The sequence below is a fragment of the Papio anubis genome, chromosome 2 (genome assembly GCF_008728515.1).
Source record: "Papio anubis isolate 15944 chromosome 2, Panubis1.0, whole genome shotgun sequence".
Taxonomy (NCBI): domain Eukaryota; kingdom Metazoa; phylum Chordata; class Mammalia; order Primates; family Cercopithecidae; genus Papio; species Papio anubis.
This window is the reverse complement of record NC_044977.1, coordinates 40,023,099-40,037,694: the sequence shown is the minus strand read 5'-3', so window position 1 is coordinate 40,037,694 and position 14,596 is coordinate 40,023,099. Positions and strand designations below refer to the sequence as shown.

Sequence of the window (14,596 nt, the reverse complement as noted above, 5' to 3'; positions counted from 1 at the left end):
ATTGAACAATGAGAACACATGGACACAGGGAGGGGTACATCTCACACTGGGGCCTCTTGGGGGGTGGGGGGCAAGGGGAGGGAGGGCATTAGGACAAATACCTAATGCATGTGGGGCTTAAAACCTTCATGACTGGTTGATAGGTACAGCAAACCACCACGGCACATGTATACTTGTGTAACATACCTGCACATTCTGGACACGTATCACAGAACTTAAAGTAAAATAAAAAAAGAAAGAAAAAAAAAAGTTGATCCTTAGGCCTGTTTATAGTCCAAGGGAGCTATGAATGCTGAAATTTGTACACTATCAATTTATATGTATATTCACATATTAGTATCTATAATACACAGAGATTCAGGAATGTAGATTTTTGTCAAATGGCCTAGTGGATACTGATAAAACAACTTCTAATATTCAATTAAAATTTTATTCTATTTTAAAGAAAAAGAACAAATAGGAAAATCGTCTTTGCAATGAAAAGGTCAGAAACCAAGGAGGTGGTGTCCTAATACGCTGATAGCAGAGATTATATCTCCTTTGCCTTCCTATCTCCGGTTCTTAATACATTGGCAAGTTGGTATTTAGGAATTGTTGAATTAATGTTTGGCACATGAAGATCATTAAAGTAAGAACTCATAAAGCATGGGAAAAACAAGGTCATTTGCTAAAGGGGAATTTGGGGGCACGATACTTAGCAAGTCTTCTTTTACACTTATAGCTAAATATTTTGTTTGTTTGACTATTTGATTTGGATGTAAATTCTATTGCACCTCTGGTAAACCAAGTCAGCCTGCTCTTCCTGGTTAAGAAAGAGAGGCAGAAATGCAAAGTGTAACCAGCTTATTAATAAGCTAAGGATAGAGAAAAGAAATTTGTCTCTGGGCTGGGAGCAGTGGCCCACGCCTGTAATCCCAGCACTTTGGGAGGCTGAGGCGGACAGATCATTTGAGCCCAGGAGTTTGAGACCAGCCTGGCCAACATGGCAAAACCCCATCTCTACTAAAATTACAAAAATTAGGGAGGGATGGTGGCATATGCGTGTAATCCCAGCTACTTGGGGTGGCTGAGACACGAGAATTGCTTGAACCCAGGAGGCGGAGGTTGAAGTGAGCTGAGTGTGCCTCACTGCACTCCAGCCTGGGCAACAGAATGAGACTTTTTCTAAAAAAAAAAAAAAAAAAAAAAAAAGGAAAAAATAAAAAACTGTCTCTGGCATAACTTGAGAAGGGAGAAGCTAGAAGAGACCTTTGATTTCATCAGGTCCAAGCACTGCTAACCATTCAGCTATTCTGTGGGCAGAATGTCTTTGTTCTTCTAGATGCAATTTCAGCAGCTGTGGGCCTGAACTGACAGTGCGGGGTAAGGAGCTCCCTCTCTCCATGTGAAACGAAGCAGGACTACAGGAAAGCAGGCTGATTTGGAAAGGCCAGGTCCACCCAGGACAAGAGGCGGTGCTGAATGTTTGGCTCATGACAAAACATAATTTACAAATTTACTGGCTTCAAGGATGTAAAAAGATATAATTTACTGACTTCAAGGGTGTAAAAATGCATGCTTCCTAGCCCAGCTGCAAGCAGCAACTCAGTCCAAGATCAGCAGATTTTCTGAAGCCTGGGGGTGGGATGCATGTTGTTAACCTCTGATGCAGATGTCTACTGAGAGTCTGTAATCTGTGTGGTCGTGAAGATGAGATCTCATCCATCAATTGCTTGACAAGGGCTATCATCATATCTCTGGGCCTATGTGGCCCTCAACACACGATGTGAGAAACATATTGGACAAAAGCATTTCCTGGGAGTATCCTCCAGCAAGAATTCAGCCATTGGCAAAGAATCTTTCAAGTGGCCCTATCTCATTGGAGACAAGTAAACATATATACACATGGGCATATGTGAATATACACACTCCTCCAAGGTGCTACACTTTCCTAGAAACAAAAAGAATGAGAGAGGAAAAAGCTTTACAGGCATCCTGTTAGGATGCTTTCTCTCATTTATTTTTAGACTCCTTTCAGCTCTATGCTGAGAGGGAAAGCAAAGGAAGGGCTTACCCAGAATGTGAAGCTTTTTAGTGAGGGTTTGGGGTGTGCAGATTTGGTAACGTGGTGAAAACCCAGTGTCTATGGAAGTTCACGGCATCCACAGCACTCAGAGCCCCCCAAATATATCTGGCCCTTGTGTTCACTAATTCCAAGGAATTATCAGCGATTCCAGGGGACCGTGGGGATCACCCTGAAACCACTACAATTACCCAGAATGTGCCCCTCCTAACACATAGGCATTGAACAAGTTCCTAACTCCCCCCCAGCTCTCACAGATCTCTGGTACTTTAAAAGCCTTATGGCACACGTGCCTAGCCCTCAGCCTTCTGCCTAACAGGGGAGTGCTTTACCAGTGAAAAATAATTAGGGAAGAGGACAAAGAAAGGAAGAAGAGAAGGGGTTTCCATATCCATTAATGAATTCATTCAACAGATGGTTATGGAACACTTACCATTTTCCAAAGACCATGCTATGGTGTGAGTTATAGAACAAGAAACAGCCTGGGTTTTGAGGAGTAGAAACTGTCCAGTGGAACTAACATTAAAAGGCAGTAATATAACATGACAATTGTACTGATGCACATAGACCCTGGGGTGTTGTAGGGACATAGAGGATGGCACCAACCCTAGACTGAGGGCATCATCTATACAGATACATACTCTTATTTCTTTGAGTCCTGTGAGGTGAGTCACTCACAAAGAAAATGTACAGAAATAACTCAGAATAAATAAAAAGATGGATGGCATAGTAAGCTTGGCAGATCGATGTTGGAGAACATCAGTTTTGGTGGCAACAATCTGCAAGGTTGTCTAATTTTCTCCTGTACCTCTCAGCTGCCTGGATGCAAAAGCAGACAATGGATTATGGCTCTGATCTGAGTTTTACTGGGCAGATGCTACAAAAGGTCTTGTTTGAAAAGGGAATTGGGTGTTATTGAGAGAACAGTTCAGATGACCAACCAGGGATCTGAAATTGGGTTGAGATAGGAAGAGAGACTGATAGACTATGAGGAAGCAAAAGAACCAAGTGACTGGAGGTCTGTAGGCTGTCAATGTACAAATGTGGTAGGAGTAAGCACATGAGAGGGCTGGAGGGTAGGACCCTCATTCATTTATTCCTCAAATGTTTATTGAGTGCCTTCAGTGTCCAGGTAGTGTTCTAGTTCTGGGAGTACATCATGCACAATTCTATTGGGAGGAGAAAGCAATAAACAAAATCATAATAATAAGTAAATTATGTAATACGTTAAAAGGTAATAAGTACTATGGTTGGATGGGGGCAGGGGAAGAGAATAGAGCAGGATGAGGAATCAGAATTCCGCGGATAGGGTGTAATTTTAAATAGGGTTGTCATCATAGCCCTGGTTGAGAAGGTAACATATGAACACGCAGTCAGGAGAGAAAGAGGATGAGCTATGCAGATCCATGTATTGAAATATTCCAGGCAGAGAGAACAGCCACTTCAAAGCCTCGCAGTGTGTGAGTGCCTGGTGTTTTCAAGGAACAGCAAGGAGGCGTGTGGCTGGAGTGGGATGGGCCTGGAGAAGATGTAAGAAATGAGGTCGAGAAACAACAGGGATCAAATGTGTAGGCTTTGTAAACTCTGGTAAAGACTGACTTTCCCTCTGGGAAATAGAGAGTCATTGTGGGGTTTTGAGCAGAGAAGTGACATGATCTTATTTCTCTTTAATGGATTACTCTAGCAGCTATGTTGAAAATAGACTTGAGGGAAGTGCCAGGGTAGAAGCAGGGAGACCAGTTAGGAGGCTATTGCAATAATCCAAATAAGAAATGCAAAGTAAGACTTTGATCAGGTGGTGGCAGCAGAGGTGGTGAGAAGGAGTTAGATTCTGGATGTATTTCGAGGATAGAACCAACAAGATTTATGACAAATTGGATGTGGGTGATGAGCAAGAGTCAGGATGACTCCCAGGTTTTTGGTCCAGGCAAATTGAAAGGTGGAGTTGCTATTATCTGAAATGGGGAAGAATGTGAGTGATTGAGGGGGAGGCTTGGAGTTAAATTTTGAACAGATTGTAGTCAAATTGGTGTTGGGATATTGGTATTTAAAATTCCTAAAGGGGAACCATTCTGAATGACCCTAAGACCCAGAGTGTAACCTGGGGATGGGTGTCTGAAGAGGAATAAAGTGAAATCATTATGATTGAATAATTTAGAACTCTGGAGGCTGAAAGGCTAATGAAATCTCCTAGGATGTTCTACTAGGATGGTGGCCCAGGCACGAGAGTAAGGAATAGGGTCAGACCTTATGATAGACACTTTAAATACAAATGGTTAGAGGTCCCACTAATATTAGCTTGAGGTGTGCAGAATTTTAATTGGGTGCAGATTAGTGTATACATTAGAAATAAGCAAGATATTAAAAGATCAAATTTGCTGAAACACATCAGATAACATTATGATAAAGCTGGAGTTTTATTTGAGATAGATTTATAATCCCATTGTAGCATGGATCCAAAATAGTAAGTTAATAAAGAAATTGGATAAATTTTCACAATTTAAATCTTAATTGCTTTATTAGAAAGCATTTTGGAAAGACATTCATATTTGGTTTTGGATAGGTTAAAGCTCAGTGATATGATTTACATCAATTTTTGTAGCATTTTAGAAAGCATGGTCTTGTGACATCTTAGGATAAGTTTTCTGTTAGTCACAGCATGCCAACAAGTACCTTGTGCTCCATTCTCTGGCCATGTTTTCAGACTCAGTAACTCCAAATAAAATGAACTGCCAAGTTCAGAAAGTAACATTTGATAAAGTTTTGCAACATCATACCGTTGAGCTGGTGGATGCCACTTAAGTATCTGAATTCATTAGAGACTATTGAAATGATAATGCAGAATTATACAGGTTTTGCAGATGTAGTTCGATATTTACCTATACGTGTTGAAACCTCACTTGAGGATAGAAAAATCAAGAAAGTTCTTGTCTTACATTTCCACTCAATAAATGAAGAGGAAGAGATAATGAGATAGCTATATAATCCTTTTTAAAAAAAAAAAAAAAAAGCCTTCACCTTGTTTCTGACTGACAGTAACCCAATTCAGGCATTTTACTCTTCATAAATGGAAGACAAGTAATCTAGATAGTACTGGCTATCTGTAATTAAGTATACAATATTGAAATCTATTTGCTTTGTGGAAATTATGTGTTTGTGACTGATTAAAATATTCAACTATGTAGGTTTCATCTTTTAGCTCAATAGAAAAATATAAATGACATTGGTGGCTGAATTCCTACCAACGTGGCAAAGACATTCCCCAGACATACATAATTCACCTGCTGAATTGGAGATGATTCACCTTTCAGTGACTTCACAGGTGTTAACTTGGCCAAACAAAAAAGGGAAATCATCTTGTATTCATCTTTTGTTCCCTGAGGCAAGTTTTCAGTAAGATTGCTCAGGAAAAATGTCACAACATGCATATATAAGTCCATAGTATGTCTATTTGAATAATGAATTAGCATCACTGTCTGAGAGGTGAAAACTATTCAATGTATATTTTGTGGAAAATGACTAAATTGAGTTCCTCTTAGCTAAATCAGAAAGAGAAGGAATCCTCAATCAGGATTTCATGCAGTACTGTATCACTCAAAGGAAAACTGATTGTATAGTGATACTCAAATAAAATGGGTCCAAAGAAAAATTATGAGAGAAACTTACCGATCAGTGATCTAGACCAAACAGACATGTGGCTGTGAAATCCAGGCAGTTGCTTGGTGACGAGGTCACCGTCAGATAGTCATGGCTTATGTGCAGGAACATGAGAATGGCCATGGGGAGGAATAGCCGGGTTATGGGTCTTGCAGGAGTCCACCCACTGCTTGTGCCATTGCTCAAACTTCTGACTGCACCAAGCGGCTGATGCCAGGTCAGCAGTACTCTCTGCTCTGAATCAGTGTCAGCACTGGTCTCTCTAATGGAGTACTTTTCTTTAAAAAATGCTTTGTGAAGCTGCTGGTTAGCACTGTTCTTACTTCTGTAGTTAATATTCACCACATATTCCCCTTCTTTTGTGGAGAGATAAAGAAATTAAGGAAAATCACTCTCCAAAAGTCCACAATCTGAAGACATGGAGGCTGAGGAGGCAGACCTGAATGAATAAGTAGATCATACAATAGGGCTAGATCTTAAATTTGGATATAGGAGACTTAAGGTAAACCATAGAAGATTGTTCTTTATACATGTAGCTCTTTTGCTAAATGATAAAGGTGGTATGTTAAGATTAATGAGTCTGAATGTAATGTACAGAACATACCAGAACAGGGAAAAATTGGTGTTTACTGAGAGCTGAAGGTTACATCAAAAATCTAAAAAGTAGTATTTTTTCATCATCTTAAAGTTTGCAAAGAGTTTTGGCACATACATCATCTCATCTTTGCAATAACCTGTAGGGTAGATACAAAAGATGATGTTATTTTCATTTTACAGATAAGGAAATAGGAGCCTGTTTCCTGGTCAGACAGGCTTAGTCAGCTGTGAGTGGCAGAGCTGGTATACCCACCTGTTACCCTCGATTCCAGTTCCATTGCTCCTAACATGATTGTATCCTGGATAAATATGGTATCAAGAATGGAGAGGCCGGGCGCGGTGGCTCACACCTGTAATCCCAACACTTTGGGAGGCTGAGGTGGGCGGATCACCTGAGGTCAGGAGTTCAAGACCAGCCTGGCCAACATGGTGAAACCCCGTCTCTACTAAAAATGCAAAAATTAGATGGGTGTGGTGGCGCATGCCTGTAAACCCAGCTACTGGGGAGACCAAGGCATGAGAATCGCTTAAACCTAGGAGATGGAGGTTGCAGTGAGCCAAGATTGCCCCACTGCGTTCCATCCTGTGCAACAGAACAAGACTCTGTCTCAAAAAAAAAAAAAAAAAGAAAAAGAAGAGTGAACTTTGGGAGGCTGAGGCAGGCAGATCACTTGAGGTCAGGCGTTTGAGACCAGCCTGTCCATCATGGCAAAACCCTCTCTCTACTAAAAATACAAAAATTAGCCTGGTGTGGTGGTGGGCACCTGTAATCCCAGCTGCTCAGGGGGCTGAAGCAGAAGAATTGCTTGAACCTAGGAGGCAGAGGTTGCAGTGAGCCAAGATCACACCATTACACTCCAACCTGGGCAACAGAGCAAGACTCTGTCTCAAAAAAAAAAAAAAAAAAAAAGATGGAGAGCGAGAGAAAGCTCAGAGACTTTGAAATAAGAAGTGAAAGAGGCCTGGCACAGTGGCTCACACCTGTAATCCCAGCACCTTGATAGACCAAGGCGGGCAGATCACTTGAGGTCAGGAGTACAAGACCAGCCTGACCAACATGGTGAAACCCGTCTCTACTAAAAATACAAAAATTAGCTGGGCGTGGTGGCGGGCGCCTGTAATCCCATTTACTCGGGAGGCTGAGGCAGGAGAATCACTTGAACCAGGGAGGGGGAGGTTGCGGTGAGCCGAGATTGTGCCACTGCACTCCAGCCTGGGCAACAGAGTGAGACTCTGTCTCAAAAAATTTTTTTAAAAAAAGAAGAAGTGAAAGAAAACTGGCAATTGATTGGGTATTTCTGATAAAGAAACAGAAGGAAAAGGTGATTCCTAGGTTTCTAAAACCTGGAAGAGGAGGACAGTGAGATTATAATATAAACAGCTGATGTTGGCAGCATGCCTATTATGTGCCAGGCCATGTGCCAAGCATTTTGCCATATTGCCTCATGAAATCCTCACAACTCTTTGAAGGTAGATCATATAATTATTATTCTCATTTTAGAAAGGGTATGCATGAAAGTTGCTCTCACTTTTAGAAAAATAAGAAAATCTTCCCTCCAAAACAAGGTTCAGCTCATCTGGACTCACTGGCCTATGGTGACAGTACCTGGGGCCTGGGACAGTGGTTTGGTGTTCTTGTGTGTATGGATGTATCACAATGTCAGACACAAAGTAACTAAGCTGTGCTCATGGCGGTTATGATGTTTGCAAATCCAGCACTGCCAAACTGTTTAGTGCCTCCTAGGTGCTTTGCCTGTGGTTAGAACAAGCTTCACTAAGTGGATAGTTTTGCCTTGGCCCTAGCCTTTAAGGGGGCCTGCCAGGTCACCAAGAGACATAGGTAAGAATGCTTTCCTCCTTAGTTATGATTTAAAAATAAAAGTATAGCAAAGTATAATTATCAAATGACTTTTAGTAGAAATGTTGCATTTATATACACTATTTAGATTACAATTCTTAAATACAATGGCTTTCCTTCTTGTTACTTGTAATTAATTAGTATCAGTCACTGTCCAGTGTGAGACTGGCGTTGCCCTTAGGTTAACCAGTTCACATCCTGAACCTCTGTTGGTGCCCGGGGTATTTGTCTGAACCCCTGATTATTCACATCTCCCTCTCACTTTCAAATTTGTCTCTAATCTCATCTAAAACTGTTAATACTTGAGAAAAGGCCCTTCCCCAATTTCTTGCTTCTAATCCCTTTATCTTCTTTCTTTCTTGGTCAAGTAGAGGAAAACGGTTTACATATCAAATAAAGCAAATAGTATATGAAAAAAAAAACCAAAACATTGTTTCCAAATAGTTTACCTTACAGCTCATTTCTAAGGGCTCCAAACTGTGGGTATCTACCTGCTGGTTATTAATTCACTAAGCTGCACATGGCAGTCCCCTAGCAACCATAAACTTCATGCATAAAATCCCAACTCTTCTCCAGTACTACCTGTTTGTAGGTAGTCAGCCTTCTTTTAAAAGACTTGGAGTTATACAAGCAATAAGTGCCAGAGTTTAGTTCTTTTTGAAAATAAATTTAAAGAAATCATAAGTTTTCACAGGGCTATAAAGTGGTTTCTTCCCAGTGGTCCTTCACTCCGAGGCTGCACTGGAGATTATGCTGGTGAGGAAGCTTTGATCTCATAGGTCTTTGGCCTCAAGGCAAAAGGTCATGGCTGTAAGTGTCTTTCTTCCTGATGCCCTCTAGGATTGTGAAGATGTCCAGTCCCAATCTGAACATTGTGACCTTATTGGGCAGTTGTCTGACTTACAGTAGCGCTTACCTCTTTGGGATTCAAGATGTTTTAGTGGGGAGCTCAATGGAAACTCTCATTCAGGTAGGTGAAGTATTAAAATTTGGTTTTGAATAAAATTTTAAAGTTGTGATGATTTTTTTAAACCAGCTGTTCCCATGGGTGGTGGTTACCTTTATCCTTGGTGTGGGCACTTTTCGAGGCAATCCCAGAACACTTGGTGAGGTTCACTCTGTACCCCATGCCCTCTGTGGGACCCAGACCCTGCAAATCAGAGTGTGTGGAGAACTGACAAAGGTTCCTCTTGTGACTCTTCTGTCCCCTTCCACCTGTAGATAAGACTGTCCATGCTGTGCATTGGGACCTCCCTTGTGTTTGGCCCCATTCTGGGAAAGAGCTGGCGACTCTACAAGGTGTTTACCCAAAGGGTGCCGGACAAGAGAGTGGTAAGTAGACAGCAAGTACACAATGCTTGATTGTAGATGGCAGCTTCAGCATTAGTTAACAGCTAGAGAAACTCATGCAGATTACTGAGCCTAGCCCCTTTCAGGACATCCGAAGTTCTTGTTTCTCATTCCAAACCCTGGAATCATGCGGCCTCATAAGGCCTCAGGCCTGGAAGGCTGTGGATCACTGCTGTTGAAGAGAGGGCTTCAAACGTGGGCTCTGGTTCCTATGTACCCCAGGCCCTGTGGGGACATGTGAGCTGGCCAATACCTGGCACCAGTGTGAGGCCGAACAAGATGCCCAGAGACTGTTGTTTGGCACAGGTGTGAGCTGGAAGTGAAGGGAGGAAGAGTGATTACAGAGAAACTATAGCAAGTAAGTAGTTATTTCCTTCCCTGGAGCTCAGTTCTTTTCTATATAGAAGGCAGAGAAGGATGTGCCCAGAGAAGTGAGCAAAGAAGAGCAGGAAGAATCAACCCTAAGTTATGTAGCAGCCAGGTCACCGACATATCCCTGAGATCAGTCATCAACTTAACCACATTTCCCCATTTTCTCAGGTTGTCTGATGAGACTGCTCAAACCTCAATTCCTGACCAGTATCCTCATTGGGTATAGGCCCTGCCCAGACCCAATATATCATTCAGTTGGTGTTTACTTCTCTGGAATGATAGGAATTTTTTTTTAGCAAATGTTATTGAATCATGGTGCATACTTACCAAAAGCTCAGCTGTGAGCAACCATACCTGTGAAGAAGATTGCCTGAAAGGACAAAAACTGCATTCATCCCTCAAGAACACTGATTTCTTTTTTAAACATAGCTTTATTGAAGTATAACTGACATGCAGTGAACTGCACATATTTAAAGCATGTGATTTGATAAATTGTGACATGGATGTACAACCAAGAAACATGGTGCATAATGAACATATCCCTCATCTTCAGAAACTTCCTTGCAACCCTTTGTTATCTCCCTCTCCTGTCCAATCCTTATATCCCTTGTTCCTATCCTCAGGAAATCATTGATGTGCTTTCTGTCACTGTAGATGAGTTTGCATTTTCCAGAGTTTTCTATAAATGGAACCATACAGTATGGACTCTTTTTTCTCTGGCTTATTTTACTCACATAATTGTTTTTATGAATATTATAGTTATTTATGTTGTGTGCATCAATAGTTCTTTCTTTGTTATTGCTGAGTAATATTACAATGCATAGATACACATTTGCTTATCTGTAGATGGATGTTTGGGTTATTGCCAGTTGTGGCGATTAAAAATAAAGCTGCTATGAACATTCATGTACAAACTCTTTGTTTAGACATAGGCTTTTATTTCTCTTGGGTGAAAACCTAATTTTTTTTTTTAGAAAAAAATATTTTAAGAGTAGGATGGTTAGATCATATGGTAAGTGTATATTTAACTTTTTAAGAAACTGTCAGACTGTTTTTCAAAGTGGTTGTACCATTCTGCATTTCCACCAGCAATGTATGAGAGTCCATTTCCTCCACCTTCTTGGCAGCATTTGATTTGATCAGTCTTTTTCACTTTAGGCATTCTAATAGGTATGTGTGGTAGTATCTCATTATGGTTTCAAATTTGCATTTCTCTAATGCAATATTGAGTATTTCTTTACATGCTTACTTGCCATCCATACACCTTCTTTGGCAGACTGTTCAAATCTTTCACCCGTTTTTTTTTTTTTTTTTTTTTTTTTTGAGACAGAGTTTCACTCTTTCACCCAGGCTGGAGTGCAGTGGTGTGATCTTGGCTCACTGTAACCTCCGCCTTACGGTTTCAAGTGATTCTCCTGCCTCAGCCTCCGAAGTAGCTGGGATTACAGGCACCTGCCACCGTGCCTGGCTGATTTTTGTATTTTTAGTAGAGACAGCGTTTCATCATGTTGGCCAGGCTGATCTCGAACTCCTGACCTCGTGATCTGCCTGCCTTGGCCTCCCAAAGTGCTGGGATTACAGGCATGAGCTACTGCTCCCAGCGTCACCCATTTTTAAATTGGATTTTTTGTTGTCTTATTATTGAGTTTTGTGAGTTCTTTTTATATTCTGGATACAAACCCTTTATCAGATGTATGATTTGCAAAGATTTTCTTCCAGTTTATTCTTTTGTTCCTTTTACTTTCATTTACTTCAGAGTGTCTTTCAAAGACATTTCTAATTCTGATGAAGTGGAATTTACCAATATGTTCTTTGTTTTTAGGTTTTTGTTTGTTTGTTTTTTGTATTTTTAGTAGAGACTTCACCATGTTGGCCAGGTTGGTCTCAAACTCCTGGCCTCAAGTGATTCACCAGCCTCAGCCTCCCAAAGTTCCAGGATTACAGGCATGACCCACCACACCCGGCTCCAATGTGTTCTTTTATGGATCATGTTTTTGGTATTATATTTAAGAAATTTTTGCCTAACTTAAGGCCCCAAAAGGTTTTCTCATGTGTTTACTTCTAGAAATTTTAGAGTATTAGCTTTTACATTTAAGCCTATGATCCATTTTGAGTTAATTGTGGTATATGGTATGATGTATTGATTGAATTTTATTTTTTTACGTACAGACATTGGATTGTTCCAACACCATTTGTTGAAAACATTGTCCTTTCTTCACTGAATTACCTTTGTGCCTTTGTTGAAAATCAGTTGTCCATAGGTGTGTAGATCTATTTCTGGACTCTCCATTCTGTCTCACTGATGTGTCTGTCTCAACAGCAATACCATATTACCTTGATTACTGTAGCTTTATACGAAATCTTGAAATCAGGGAGTATTGGTTCTTTGACTTTCTTCTTCTCTTTCAATGTTGTTTTGGCTAATGTGGGTCCTTTGAATGCTCATGTGAATTTTTGAATCAGTTTACTGATTTCTACAAAAATTCTTTTGAGATTATGTTGAATCTAATATAGATGAAATTGTGGAGAATTGGCTTCTTACTAATGTGTGTCTTTTTTCCCATGAACCCATTTATTTAGCTCTCTAATATTTCCCATCTTTTTTTGTACTTTTCAATATTGTTCTTTCACATCTTTCATCAAAGTTATTTCTAGGTATTTTATATTTTATGCTGTTTTATATGTTATTATTTTTCAAATTTCACTTTCCAGTTGTTTGTTGCTAATATATAGAAATATAATTACTTTTTTTTTTTTTTGAGATGGAGTCTGGCTCTGTTATCTAGGCTGGAGTGCAGTGGTGCGATCTTGGCTCACTGCAACCTCCGCCTCCCAGGTTCAAGCGATTTTCCTGCCTTGGCCTCCCAAGTAGCTGGGATTACAGGTGCCTGCTACCACACCCGGCTAATTTTTATATTTTTAGTAGAGACGAGATTTCACCATGTTGGCCAGGTTGGTCTCAAACTCCCAACCTCAGATGATCTGCCTTCCTCGGCCTCCTGAAGTGCTGGGATTACAGGCATTAGCCACCGTGCCTGGCCACATAAATATAATTAATGTTTATATGCTTAGCTTGTATACTGCAACCTTTCTAAAGTAAGTACGTGTTAGTTCTAGCAGCTTTCTTTTTTAGACAGAGTCTCGCTCTGTTGCCCAGGCTGGAGTGCAGTGGCGAAATCTCAGCTCACTGCAAGCTCCACCTCCCAGGTTCGCGCCATTCTCCTGCCTCAGTCTCCCGAGTAGCTGGAACTCCAGGCACGCGCCACCGCGCCCAGCTAATTTTTTGTATTTTTAGTAGAGACAGGGTTTCACCATTCACGGGATGGTTTCGATCTCTGACCTTGTGATCCACCCACCTCGGCCTCCCAAAGTGCTGGGATTACAGGCGTGAGCCACCGCGCCCGGCCTCTAGCAGCTTTTTATAGAGTCTGTCAGATTTTCTACGTAGATGACCATATCATCAGTTAATAAAGATAATTGATTTTCAATCTCTTGTTTGATTGCACTGGCTAGAAATAATAGTACAATCTGAATGGAAGTGGTGAGAGCAGATACCTTTATTATTCTTGATCCTATGGGGAAAACAGTCTTTCAAAACTAAGAATGATGTTAGCAGTAGTTTTATTGTAGATGCCATTTATCCAGCTGGGGAGGTACTATTCTATTCTTATTTTGCTGAGAGTTTTAATCAAGAATTGATGTTGGGTTTTGTCAAAAACTTTTTCTGGGTCTATTGAGATGATCATATGGTTTTTCTTTTTTTAGTTCATTCACGTGGTGGATTATGTTAAATGGTTTTTTTTTTTAAACCCTTATACGATACTTTATTTTTTAGAGTGGTTTTAAGTTAACATAAGAATTGAGCAGAAGGTACAGAGGTTTTACATATACACTCTTTCCCCACACATGCATAGCCTCTTCCATTATCAATATTCCCCATCAGAGTGTATATTTATTACAATTGATGAACCTACATTAATACATCATTATCACCCAGAGTCTGTACTTTACATTAAGTTTCACTTTTGGTGTTGTACATTTTATGGGTCTGGACAAATGTATAATGACATATATCTACCGTTACAGTATCATACAGAGTAGTTTTACTGCTCTAAAAATCCTCTACGCTCCTGCTCTTTATCTCTTTATCTGCCCATATGTTAAGTGATTTAGGGTGTCAAACCAACCTCCATCCCTGGGATAAACTCCACTTGATCATGATACATTATCCTCTTCATAATTGTTGGACTCATTTTTATAAAAACTTTGTTTAGAATTTGTACATTCATGTTTTTAATACATATTGCTCTGTAGTTGTCTTGTAATATATTTTTCTCGTTTTGGTATCAGAGTAATGTTGGCTTTATAAAATGAGTTGGGAACTATTCCCTTCTTTTCAATTTCAAGAAGAATTTCTATAAAATTGCATAATTGGCACTCATGTATAAGTACCCTACAATAGTATGCTTCCTTTTATCCCTATTCCTATCTTTGGTGTTACGTTATAAGCCCCATACAATTATTTTGTTTAATAAATCAATTATCTTTTAAAATATTTTATTTTTTATTTTTAAGACCCAGGACAACATGCTGAATTTTGTTATTTTCTTTAATGATATTTAAGTAATGAAAACGAATCTTGTATTTTTCTGTTTAGTTACCTTTTCCAGTGTTGTTAATTTCCTGTATAGATCCACATT

At 40.0% G+C, this 14,596-nt stretch overlaps 1 protein-coding gene across 1 annotated transcript in view; it reads left to right on the top strand.

The window, feature by feature from the left end:
- Positions 1-14,596, top strand: part of GPR156 (G protein-coupled receptor 156) — an 88,549-nt gene that overhangs the window by 50,427 nt on the left and 23,526 nt on the right. Inside the window, exons 3-4 of the mRNA XM_021933118.2 lie at positions 9,015-9,144; positions 9,396-9,506. Of these exons, the coding sequence (XP_021788810.1) occupies positions 9,015-9,144; positions 9,396-9,506 (241 nt within the window). The remainder of the gene's footprint in view (positions 1-9,014; positions 9,145-9,395; positions 9,507-14,596) is intronic.